The sequence below is a fragment of the Branchiostoma lanceolatum genome, chromosome 2 (genome assembly GCF_035083965.1).
Source record: "Branchiostoma lanceolatum isolate klBraLanc5 chromosome 2, klBraLanc5.hap2, whole genome shotgun sequence".
Lineage (NCBI taxonomy): Eukaryota > Metazoa > Chordata > Leptocardii > Amphioxiformes > Branchiostomatidae > Branchiostoma > Branchiostoma lanceolatum.
In genome coordinates, this window is record NC_089723.1 from 19,963,603 (window position 1) to 19,976,802 (window position 13,200).

The following is a 13,200-nucleotide window of genomic DNA, read 5'->3' on the forward strand; positions in this document are numbered from 1 at the left end:
TGAACATAACAAGCTACAAGGAGAGACCCCTCCCCGCCGTACCGAATCTCGGGCTGACACCAGCGTCAAGTCAAGATGTCGATACAGGTAAGTAACAGCCCACTGCTAAATAACGACATCACATCAACCGACTCTCTATCTTAATATAATAGAGAAAAAGGCATAATTAGCCAGTAGAGTCGGTCCATGATGAGGATCACATTTCGCCAAAATGAAACCCGGGCAAATATTTTCCCTATAGCCGGCGTAGTTAGTCTGGTAGAGACTACAGCAAATGTGTCTGGTCTTTGATGGCTTTTGATGTTACCAAATCACCATAATCAATTGCTGAAGCACAGGTCAAACTATTTGCTGCGAAATGGTTGTATTTTCATAAATCATATTTTACAGGGGAGGAAGAAATTGAGGAAGATGACGACCATGTCTATGAAGATCCGGACAGAAACCTTCACCGTTATACGAACAAAGATGACATAATCGATCTACGGCATACTGGTAAGTAAGGGTGTGTGTGTGTGTGTGTGTGTGTGTGTGTGTGTGTGTGTGTGTGTGTGTGTGTGTGTGTGTGTGTGTGTGTGTGTGTGTGTGTGTGTGTGTGTGTGTGTGTGTGTGTGTGTGTAGGTGTGTCTGTGTGTTTGTGTGTGTATGTGTGTGTGTAGGTGTGTGTGTGCGTGTTTGTGCGTGTGTGTGTACGTTCGTTCGTTCGTGCGTGCGTGAGCGTGTGTGAATAAGTGTAACTCAAGAATTCGTTTATGGATTTGAATGGCATTGTTTTTTGTTTCTGACGTCCAATGAAGAGGCGTTTCATGTCAGTGCACTGTATAACAATCACTTTCATGTATGCGCAGATTTAACAAGCATATCAGCAATCAAATCTTAAGAGGACCTGTAGAAATGCCTAACAAAAGCAAAATTAAATTTGGAGAATACTTCTTGAAAAATAAACCGGCGAAAGTTACACATAAGATCACTAAAACTGATTTCACAGCTTGTAATCGTAAACAGCAATTCCAATAGGTCTGGAGAACAAAGAAACATTTTAAAATGAGAACTGCTTAAGATGATTGCTTTGTTTGAAAAAGAAATCAAACCATCACGTCTTTAGAATGTTATGTTGTTCAGAAGTTTTAAGATTAGCGTTTCAGAGAGAGCTGGTCTTCGGACCTCATCAGGCAAATATAAAGAAATGTTGACATTTTTCTTGGCTTTTTGGGGGGAGTGATTATTACTTGGTAAGGCATTGTTGTTTATCAAGAGTTTAGAAAGTATGATATGATTCTGTACTATCAAAAACAAAGCAAAATAGATGGCATTATCTAGTTCAAGATTCTGTCCATGTGCACGCCATGTTGTTCGACACATTTAAAGTATAATCTTACAAGTGTGACATCCAGTCAATCTTGAGGTGCAATTTTTTTTTCTGACGCAGGACCGTCGGCAATTTCGGAGGACGAAACAACCAAGGAAGAATCCCCTAGCGTCAGCGAGTTCAAGGACTATACCGACGACAACATGTACCACTATATTGACAAAGATGAAATCAACAACCTAAGACAGGGTGGTGACCAAAATAGACATGGTGGACAGCCAACGGCACACGATGCAGACAAGGTGGGCTACAACGGTGCAGGCTTGATTGGCAACATGCTGTACGTGCCCGGTGCGTTACGACAAGCCTGTGGAAGTACGGTTTGCTTTTACATTATTGTATCATTTGCTTTTCATGTTGATCTCTATCTGTAACGATCTGTATACAATTGGCACATAGGGTAGCACCTCACCTCTTAACATGTATGGCCGTTGATTGCTTAACAGTACCCCTAGATATTTATCAAGATTACTTACTTTGACAAAATGATGAACAATTATGTTTCTTCTGAAAGAGTTGAAGTAGAGAAGGAATACAATAGCATACTAGCACGTAACGTGTCTTTACATGTAATATTAGCTTTAACATGTCTACTTTTCATGGAAACCATCCACAAATATTGACAAGTATCTATCTATAAGACTCATTCATTACAGAAAATGGAGGGGGAGACAAAACAGGTGATTACTCACCTCAGTATGATTAAAAAAGGGTCGACGCTTAAGTAAAGCTCTTTTGCAAAGTGACAGAAGAAATTATAGAAAGAGACGAGAAATGTATATCAGCAATTTGATATGTGCATGACGAATTGACTTGAAATATTGTCTGTTCACAGATAGCACCGATGCTGCAGGCATTTGTGGGTTTCTCAAACGCTGCAACGTGACAACTCGTCGTTTGTTTCTACCTCTCGTCGTCATCATCTCTGCTATTACAGCGGCAGTCGTCATTGGTGCCGCAGCTGGTCTCGTTGCATTCCTCACGACCACACAGGTGACTCACCCTCCCTCGCTCAACAGTCCTCTGGGGCGGAGTCGGGCTGCAAGCCGACCAGTGTCACCAGTTCCCACCACTCCTATCGGTTCCACAATGGAGCACAAAAATGAAACTCTCTCGGTTGGTCCCCTGTCATGTATTCAATGTGTTGTCTTAGACCACTACAATTATAATCCCCTTCCAGTGGGAAGGGGGATATACTGTTTTTGCTTGCCTGTTCTTCTTCTTTCTTCTTCTTTCTTCTTGCTCTGACACACCTGACCATAAATTTTGCTCATGCAGACCTCGTTTCCATAATTTATGCAGAAACTTCGTAATACCCTTACAGTCAACGCTAAGGATGTCATATTTGAGGTGTAGGTAATGGGAGGGGAATATCCTGCATTTTCCCGAAAATGTTGCCATTCTAGTTGTATTTTTTTCAGTTCTTAAAAGCAACCGGTAAGACAAAAGTAGAATTCCCATTCCTTAACACACAAAGCTTCTAGCAAATGCATACAAGATGGAAGTCTTAGCTAGCTAACCTTACTAAGTACTACAATCCTATACATACATTATTACACAAATGAAAATAAGTTATTTTCTGATATCTACATCTTCAACAGCCCTTTATGACTGTGGCGGAAGAGTCAACCAAGTCAACAGCTTTGCCTACATCGAAGACAGCTGATGGTGGTGATACGAGGACAAATGTGTCCTCGACCGATCTGGAAACAAAGACAGCAAAGACAGTCATGCCCGCAGCTACAGCTGAAGTAAGAAAAGTTATTTGAAACACCGTAGCCTAGAATGAATCACAGTTTATATGGACTATGATACGGCGGGTGCCTTTTGTGTTTTCAGTCCTTCGTTGGAAGTGTTACATTGTGTTCTATTTTTGTGAACTCAGGTCGGGCCGTCAGTGCCCGCTCGAATCACCAGTCATCATCTTAGGACAACCATCACACTGCCGGGGTTGACAGCTACTCCAGCAAAGGAGATAACTCTGTCACCGAGGGTGACAGCTACTCCGCTGATGGGGACAGCAACTCCGCCTCAAGTGACAGCTACTCCGCCAAAGTTGACAGCTACACTGCCAAGGGTGACATCCACAGTGGCAAGGGTGACATCCGCAGTACTAGTGCCGAGGGTGACATCCACAGTGCCATGGGTGACATCCACAGTGCCAAGGGTGACATCCACAGTGCCGAGGGTGACATCTACACTGCCGAGGGTGACATCCACAGTGCCGAGGGTGACATCCACAGTGCCGAGGGTGACATCCACAGTGTCGATGGTGACATCCACAGAGCCGAGGGTGACATCCACAGTGCCGAGGGTGACATCCACAGTGCCGAGGGTGACATCCACAGTGCCGAGGGTGATGTCAACTTCCACTGCAGATGCGCCAACCAGCGTAAGTCCTTGACCAAACACAAATGCAAGGTTTTTCTCATTATCATGGAAACTTTAAAATATGTGTATCATTGCATCATGAACAAGAGTCCTTTGACCTCATACCTTCGCCAAATAATTCTAACCTTTATGACTGACGTATTGGGAGTGTTTCTCATCAATTATGAATCATACCAGTTGGTCGTCTTCACCCAAATAACATAAGTTGTCCAAAGTATGACTATGAGCTAAACAAAGAAGGTTATGCTAACATTTATCATCAATTATGCATTGTACCATGTACCATGATTATTTCTGGTCAGTTTATTCCACATGATGCCGAAAGGACAATATTTGACCAAGTTCAGAACGAAAAGTATGATATAAAAGACAACGTTAACAAAGCATACTAAACGCGACAAGAGACACAAAATTCGCACCTCCATGTGAAATAACTATGTATCGTGTTCTTTGCAACTATGGTTGAAGTTCAGAATGCTGCAGTTAACGAGCTATAGGATAGAGTGCGCTCAAAGATGACCGTGAAATAAGCTGAATTAATGACGTAGGCGGACGTGTGTGTTGTATCTAGTTGGTGGAGATCACGTAACAACAGGGCTACCATTAGGCGACTAACATATCTTTAATGGGGGATATGCCACACTTCCATCCTTCTATAATTTTGCATTTACCTAAAAGGATCTCGAGTTGCGTTGAGCTGCGAACACACAAACCCAGAAAACAGCAATGCCCCCGCAGGAGGTAAAGCTCCTTTACGGAGGTAAAAATAGTCATGAGCATAATTTGTTTTTATTTCTTGATTCTATTCTTAGTTCCCGCAAACAGTTCGACCGCGTACCGGGTCCCGGGTCGGAAATGTGACCCTGGTGTTACACCACAACTCGTAGGGGAGATCGAAGTGGGCCCTGTTGTTTCAGTACTATACTAGACCGAATGGATTTGTAAGAGGGACACTGTGATTTGTAAAATAAAAAGTATACAAAACTTGGTATTTGCTATGCATTTACATATATTCATTAATTCATTTGAGCATCTTGTCAGACATTTTCCAAAATGTACAAGTCGCGGCGATAATATAAGTTGAGTACAACTTGAGTGCGCCGTCACTTTGTCTTGATTTATTTGTGTTACTTGATGTTCTTTGAATTATAAAATGACAGTCCTCTCGCCCGGGGCAGGTGTCAATGTCCCCCTGGCGATGGCGACGTTCCAAACAAGTACCAATCATGGTGGGGCTGCCAGTCGTGCCGTGGACGGGAACACCGCTTCCAACTACGACGCTGGTTCCTGTACTCACACTACAGACCACCCGGGAGAGGCGAATCCAACCTGGTGGGTGGATCTAGGTCAATCGCATGTGATTGGCAGGTATGTGTACAGTATTCATCATGATACATATATCAGTCATTATCTCCATGAAAAATGGAGATATTGTTTTGGGTGCGTCTGTGTGTATGTGTGTGTGTATGTGTGTGTGTGTGTGTGTGTGTGTGTGTGTGTGTGTGTGTGTGTGTGTGTGTGCGTGTGTGTGTGTGTTTGTGTTTCCGGATTTTTGTTGTCAGTATAACTCAAGAACCTCTGGATGGATTGCGATGATATTTGGTATGTGGGTAAGTGTTAGGAGGACAAAGGTCAAGGTCGATATTGGGCCCCCTGGTATGTGACCTTGGTACTGTAGCAGAACCTGTATCTTTTGACCTGGACGTACTATAGTCTTGATTTGATGGTGGTAGATAGCTTGTTATGTGAGAAAGAAGCAGCGTAGATTTGCCCCCCCCCCCCCTAGCATCTTGCTTCGGAACTGCAGAGGCGTTTTTGTTAACATCTTCCAAGGGGAATAACTGAACTAAGGAATGATGGATTTCCATGATAATACATGTAACATATGTAGTTTATAGCAGGTGGGATATTAACAGATACCAATTTTGAAAATAGATTCCTTATTTGAATAATTAATGCAAAAGTACAATGATTATTCTAAGTGGTAAATTGTTGGACTGTCAACATTGTGACCTTTGTAAATTAATTTAAGATGTACATGACCAAGCATTACATTTGCATAATCAGAATATTTCAAGGAGATATGAGATCTCCAAACTCTTTTTAGAATAAATATACCTAACCACACACGCACAAACGCACACATTTGGACACACACATACACACACACACGCACATACACATACACACACGCACACACACACACACACACAGTGCATGTCTCAATATCTTTATGATAGTGACAGATGAGTATCAATATCAAAGCTTAAAAAATTTTATATGGTTTTTAAGAACGTCCATCCGACTTAAGTGCCATTGCTCTGTCTTCAATATCCACAGAGTGGTCATCTTCAACCGCCAGGACTGCTGTGCTGAACGAATCAACCCCTTCAACATCCACATCGGGGATTCCGACCAGGTCAGCACGAACCCCAAGTGTGGAGGTGATCATCAAATCGACGTAAACCAGCCGTCCATTTCCGTCTCATGTCCGGGGATGCGGGGACGATACGTGAGCGTGCGTCTCCCTGGTCTCTTCCGCACACTCACCCTTTGCGAAGTCCAATTGTTTTCAGGTAGGTCTTCGCTACATTTACTTTACATAGTTATGCCACTAGCTGATGCCTGGTCATCGACATTGTGACCCTGGATATATACAAGTCCTGCAGTTACTTAGATATATGAAATAAATCTTAGAAAGTATGTTATCTTATAATAAGTGTTATATTCATGTCTGCCACATAGTAGTTATCTTAGTTATGATATGTTGCATGATCCCAAGCTGCATGCCTAATACTGTTTTTATCTATTCATTTATCTACCAGAATCGATTGAATGCCAGATGGGAAGTGGGGCATCCTACCGAGGAAGAGTCTCGGTGACCGAAACAGGTAAGACGTGTCAACGCTGGGACAGTCAGACACCCCACGGTCATAGTTACACGTCACCCGGACTGGAGGAGAACTACTGCCGGGAGACTGACGACTCGACCGGTGTTTGGTGTTACACTATGGATCCCTACACGAGATGGGATTGGTGTGACGTACCAGCATGTGGTAAGATTCGATTTTGTAATTTCCGTGTAAATGCCTTCCTTTTATCCATGTTAACTAGTACTACTCCTCGACATTTGAACGTTATCTTATACATCAATCGATAGTGTTTCATGACTAGTTAACGATACATAAAAACCAAACTTCTTGTTATACTGCTTTGCAGGCCAACAGGTAAGATATGATGTAACGGTGCATTGTGTGCATGTGAAATCACAGAAACACTTACAGACAAACCAAAAACTCCCCCGGCCGGTGAAGTAAACGTCGCAGGTACGATAGCTATAACTCCTGCTTGTCTATTTCAGTTTTCAATCACAAGCGAGACGCCGACAGCGGCTGCCAGGATGGCTACATACGACTCGGGAAGACCTGTTTCCGACTCGTTCTCATCCAGAAGTCTTTTTGGGACGCACAGAATGCCTGCGGGGCGGAAGGGGCGACTCTGGCCATGCCTAAAACGAAAGAAATGGACATCGCTCTGAAGCGCCTGATCAAAACGTCCGGCGGAGACTCCGATTATTGGATCGGTTTGAGGGAGACTGACAGCTACGGAGGCTGGAAATGGGTGGACGAGTCGCTTCTGGGAAACCACCATGTATAATTAGTGTTTATCATTGATTAATGCACCTCGTACATTTAATTCTTATTTTCGTCCTGTCGTTCTGGTTAGTACTCGTGCCTTTGTATTTTTGTTCAATGTTCTGCACATTCATTGTTCTCTTCACTATCCTTGTTAGTTTCCGGTTATGCCATTTTTATTTGATTATATGGATGGCATCCTCACGCGCATCAATTTTCGTCCAATTAAAAAAAGTGTTTGACCATACTGTAAATCACACGAAGCATCTGCCAAGTAGCAAATATTTGCCATGAATTACAAAAAAATATTTCGGGAAACGGATAGTAATGCCAAAGAAATTCCAAAGTCAAAGAAGAAGATGTTAAAGAAAAAAAGGAAGAATCTATCATTGGATATACCATACTTGGTAAGTTTTTTGTTCAACCTTCCTGACCACTTAGATTTCATAATGAAGGCAACCTTTTTTCTAGTACAGTTTTCATTCGCACTCTCGCATCAAACACATACACAACTATATATATCGATCAAAAAACAATGCAACGGTTATCCTCTATTTCTTAAGGATGCGGTCCCAAACATGACTGAGTCTATATCCCCCCTCATTACGGTTCATGACTGGAGTGGATTTCCTGATCCAAACAACTTCCTTAATCCACCGTGTTAGTCTATTGTCCTCTCTGTCTGTCACCTTGGCCCCAGTCTATAGCACATAGTCAATTAACGTTACCATTCTGACTCCACCTGCGCACTCCTATATGTGCAACCCATGCACATGTGTTTACGTACTATATGCACTTGGGTGAAATCTACCTCAACATGTAGACTTAAAGCTGTTTTCCTTTTCCATCAGGGATGGCACCCAGGTGAGCCAAGTGATTTCAGATGGCTGTGGGGAGCGCTGTGCGTCCAGTACTGGTACTCAGAACCTACCACTGCTCATATGTGGGACGACGTTACTTGCTCTGACAATAATCGGTACATCTGTCAATCTTTCCCTGAGAAATAAAATGACGTTGGCAGAAATTGCTGGATTCTGCCAATTTCTTTTTGGACACAACTTAATTCAAGCCAGCCATGTACATGTGAGTCAGCAATTTGTGAAAGTGTTAGCCATGGTACGGTTATTGGTTTCGTCATACCCTTTTACCTATCCATATTGTAAGGGTCGTTCACCATTTGTGTTCCTGAATAGAAATTATGTGAAATGAAAAAAAAAATGAAAAAAAAATTTCTGATTGTTTTCCCTTTCTAGTGATGTAGGACACCAAGGAGGAAAGAAAAAAAGTTTCTCTCGATTATCAACGTATACATGTCGACACACAGAGGAGTTTTTGTGGATAAAGTCCCATGAAATGACAACAAGCTACACCGGAATTATATCATCAACTTATTTGATGTTGGCGTAAATAGGCCCACCTGTAGTAAACACATTTCAGAGCTAAAAATTTGTTCTGACACATAGAGTTAGCGAATCGAATTTTCGACTGCCCTACTGCTTGCATTCTTCCTTAGAATTCGCTCAAATGAGCAACCAACAAGGTCATGTGACCTCACAGGCACGTGACGTTAGCAGTTGATTAAAGGGGCCACGAAGTTTGTACCGCCCGCCGTCTCTTTGATGTGGTTAAGCCAATCTGCGACAGGATGTCGTCCGGAAAATGTAGTTTGTGTGGCATTATGCTATATCATATACGAGCAGCAGCATATTTACCGGTGTGTCACAAGTAGACGGTATTAGTTCACGCTACGTTAGAATAATTGCTTTTTTCAGGTTTCAATACAGTGTGCTTTTTTAACTCTGCTATATGAAGTCCACGCACATTCCTGCACTACCATGCAGTCAATGAGAACAATGAGTCACCTGAGCTACTGGACTGGACTATGTTACATTTTGATATAGATATAAAGCATTTAGCGGTATATCTACATTTTGAATTTGAGTACAATGATTATTATTAACACAACTCATTCTATGAGCATTTGTAAAATTTCAATGTTGGTGGTGTGCAACATTTTTATCAAAGGAGCATTCCACTCCAGAAGCGGGTATTATAATTCATCAGAGATTAAATTATGCTTAAACCCAGTTTACCGTAAGTTAAAGCCTGGACGTGGGGCGAGCATTATAGCGATCGAGTTGTTGAATTCCCTGAAGACCCTTCCAACAATGCCAGAGAATGTTTCTTCCAAAAGTACCAAAATCTCTATATCCCCAGACGCGATAGTCGTCAAACGTTCCGTGTACATTCCTATATGTGCGATACACTGATAGTTACTCGACTGTATTTGCTAAGCTTATCGCGTCTACCGTTAGCGAGAAAGTGTGCCCTAAGCTGGCCATGCAAGTACATAGAAGCGCGTCCGTATGGGGGTACATACATTTAGAAAATGATTATTGTTGAAAGACATGAGGTGATTTAGCCAAAAGTCCGGTGCATCTAATTTGTATCCCGAAAAAATATAATCTATCAGAAAATAATACCGGCTTCTGGACTGGAACGCTCCTTTCATCACTGATACACTGATTATGTTATCAGATACTTTCTAACTATATTATGAATATAAGTACAAGCGTTGACCCAAATTTGTCAGAATGTATATACACAATAAATATAATATAGGGGGCGTGCAGCCTTTACTTAATCCTTCTTCATGATTTTAACTTTTGGCTCAATTTTAAATATATCTAAATGTTATACTCACCTTAATTTGTAACATTAAGAACAGAAATATTATACTTTGCATATAATGCAAACATGAAGTATTGGTGTTGTGAAACTTTTTCTTTAACTCAGCATCATCATTTGGTCACTTTGCTCAAAGTTGTTGATCTGTTAAATTCACATTTTTAAAATAAAAGCTTAAAACACCATATTTGTGATTTCTTTCGGAAGACAGGCACAGGATTTCAAATATGATATACAGTATTAACATATTTTTTATATTTGGGTACTGTGGAATGATTTTATTAGAAAATGTAACGCGACCGTATTTCTGTGTGGTGCGAAATCAATGACAGCAAGATTTTTTTTTTTACCTGAGTTATTATTTTAGGCTTTTCAAGTGCAGGATGGCTACATACGACTAGGAAAGCCCTGTTTCCGACTCGTTCTCATCCAGAAGTCTTTTGGGGACGCACAGAATGCCTGCGGGGCGGAAGGGGCGACTCTGGCCATGCCTAAAACGAAAGAGTTGGACCTCGCTCTGAAGCGCCTGATCAAAACGTCCGGAGGAACCTACGATTATTGGATCGGTTTGAGGGAGACTGACAGCACCGGAAGTTGGAAACGGGCGCACGAAGCAGCTGCCAAATAGCAAATATTTGCCGTGAATTACTAGAAAATATTTCGGGAAACGGATAGTAATGTCGTAGTATGCCAAAAAAATTCCAAAGTGAAAGAAGAAGATTTGAAAGAAAAAAAGGAAGAAACTATTATTGGATATAACATACTTTGTGTCACAGTAGTAATTCATTTGTTCCGAACCTCAGACATGAATAAGTTGAAAGGTCAACAGATTGTCGTGATGTTTGGTATGTAGAGATCTCAAAGATTAATTATGCAAATCAGGAGCTGATTGGCATAATTTGTGAGGAAAGTTTGTAAATCCGCTGCATTTCATGATAATGAGACTCTCAAACATGTGTGTGACAGTATCCCCTGACACAGGTTATACAAACAATGTCCTGCCAAAAGTAGGTTATATAAACAACAGATGGGGCACTACTCTAGTGACTACTCTCCAAGCAGAGGTGTGGGTCCGGCTGCTTTTTAACGTGTTCAATTTAGGAATTTTTGTCCAACACACGGTTGTCTACATAACAAAAAGGGGACAAAATAGAAAGCCTGACAAAAACACCTAAAAACCAGCCGGGCCCACTCCTCTGCTCGGAGAATACACTGCACCAAAACTGCACCACGTGCACTGCTAGGTATGCAAAAGTCACATATACTATCACTGCACGAAATGGCCTCGTTTCCCGGCGTATACGTACAGGGATTCCTCCGGAAATATTCCATATCCCGGTGCGGATTTAGCGTATCCGTTATGACTAACGGATACGCTAAATCCGCACCGGGAAATGGAATATTTCCGGAGGAATCCCTGTACGTATACGCCGGGAAACGAGGCCATTTCGTGCAGTGTATGTCTTTCAAAATGTGCATGATATGGAACAAGAGTTCTACGACCTCATACCTTCGCGAAATGATTTTGACCTTTATGACTGACGTATTAGGAGTGTTTTTCATCAATCAAAAATCATACCAGTTGATCCTCCTCACCCAAATAACATAAGTTGTCCAAACCTCCTTGTTATGATTATGAGCTTAACAAAGAAGGTTATGCTAACATTTTTCATCAATAATGCAAATAAGCTCCTTATTAGCATAATTTGATTCAATGGTGTTCACATTCACACAACTTCTAAATGCAACAAGTATGAAATTGCCGTTATTTACTAGTATGGAATGATAGTAGTTTCTCATGAATTATGCAAATTAGGCCTACATTTGCATAATTTCTATCTATTGACATTCCTCTCTTCCTCAGTTACAAATGTCACATATTTGAATAGTCATATCATGGAACACAGCAGGTTTTTAAAATTGCCTCATTAATTATAATCTGATTTGCATAATTATCATCCAATCATACAAAGCATCACATAAGCTATCTACATACCAAAAATCATGACCATCCATCAAGCCCATCTCGAGTTATATTATTTTCTCATTAATTATGTAAATGAGGTTCTCATTTGCATAGCTGATATCTATTAATATTTCTCTGTTCCTCAGTTACATATGTCACATGTTTGCGAGTCCTATCATGGAAATTGATGAATGTATAAACTTTCCTCATTAATTATGCAAATTAGTTACTGATTTGCATAATAAGTATCCAATCATGTACATCATCGCTCAAGCTATGTACATGCAAAAAATCATGACCTTCCATCAAGCCCTTCTTGAGTTATTCCCTTTCAAAGTCTGAAGCAAAACCTACCCCTGCAGTTCCAAAAAAGTTGCTAGGGGGCCCAAACCTATACCACTTACTCTCTGCCCAACGAGCTATCTACCACTCAAAAATCAGTTCCATAGCATGTCCACAACACGAGATATCATAACAGGAAGTTCCGCTGCAGTACCGTAACAAGCCGATAGGGGGCCCAAAATCTAATCATTTTCAGGTTTCATCGAGACCTACCAACATACCAAATACCAAGACAATCCTTCCAAGAATTCTCGACTTATCGTGTTCACTAACAGACACACAGACATGCTCGGTATTCCCATGCTGTGGCACTGCATTAATGACTGTTCTTACTCATATAAGGCCGTGTATATCCAACTTTGGTCAAAATTTGTATGTTTCAGTCTTTTAATTGGTGTAAGGAGATATCTTTGTGGTTTGGTTTCACATGCTCCGAGTGGACTCTTCCAGGCTGGGAGTAGGTCAAAGTTGATAATTGTTTTCGTCTGTCAGCTGTTACGAGAGAACGAGCTGGTCAACTGTCTATTTTCTTTACATGATTCTAAAGTAGACAGATGTGGCTTTCTGGTGCATAAGAATTTTTGGGGCTTGCAATTAAGGTGAATCCTTTTCTGAGCCCTTGTTTTAGTGCTTTAAAGCATTACTGCCTATATGGGCAAGCCTATCTCTTGTATCTGCCCTACAGCTGGCTGATAGCCAATTTGTCCCTGGCAGTACATGTGACTGACGTTTCCTGCCTGCCTCATGACCCCTCATGACCCCTCATGACCAACTTTGCCCCCCATGTACCCGTATCAATATCCCCTGCA

The 13,200-nt window shown here is 41.4% G+C and overlaps 1 protein-coding gene across 1 annotated transcript; it reads left to right on the forward strand.

The window, feature by feature from the left end:
• The first annotated feature begins 4,942 nt into the window (after positions 1-4,942).
• Positions 4,943-10,268, forward strand: LOC136427824 (uncharacterized). Its single transcript, XM_066417003.1, has 5 exons — positions 4,943-5,128; positions 6,101-6,336; positions 6,586-6,816; positions 7,122-7,411; positions 8,247-10,268. The coding sequence occupies exons 1-5, from the start codon at positions 4,959-4,961 to the stop codon at positions 8,400-8,402; spliced, it is 1,083 nt and encodes a 360-aa protein (XP_066273100.1). The 5' UTR covers positions 4,943-4,958; the 3' UTR covers positions 8,403-10,268.
• The last annotated feature ends 2,932 nt before the right edge of the window (positions 10,269-13,200 follow it).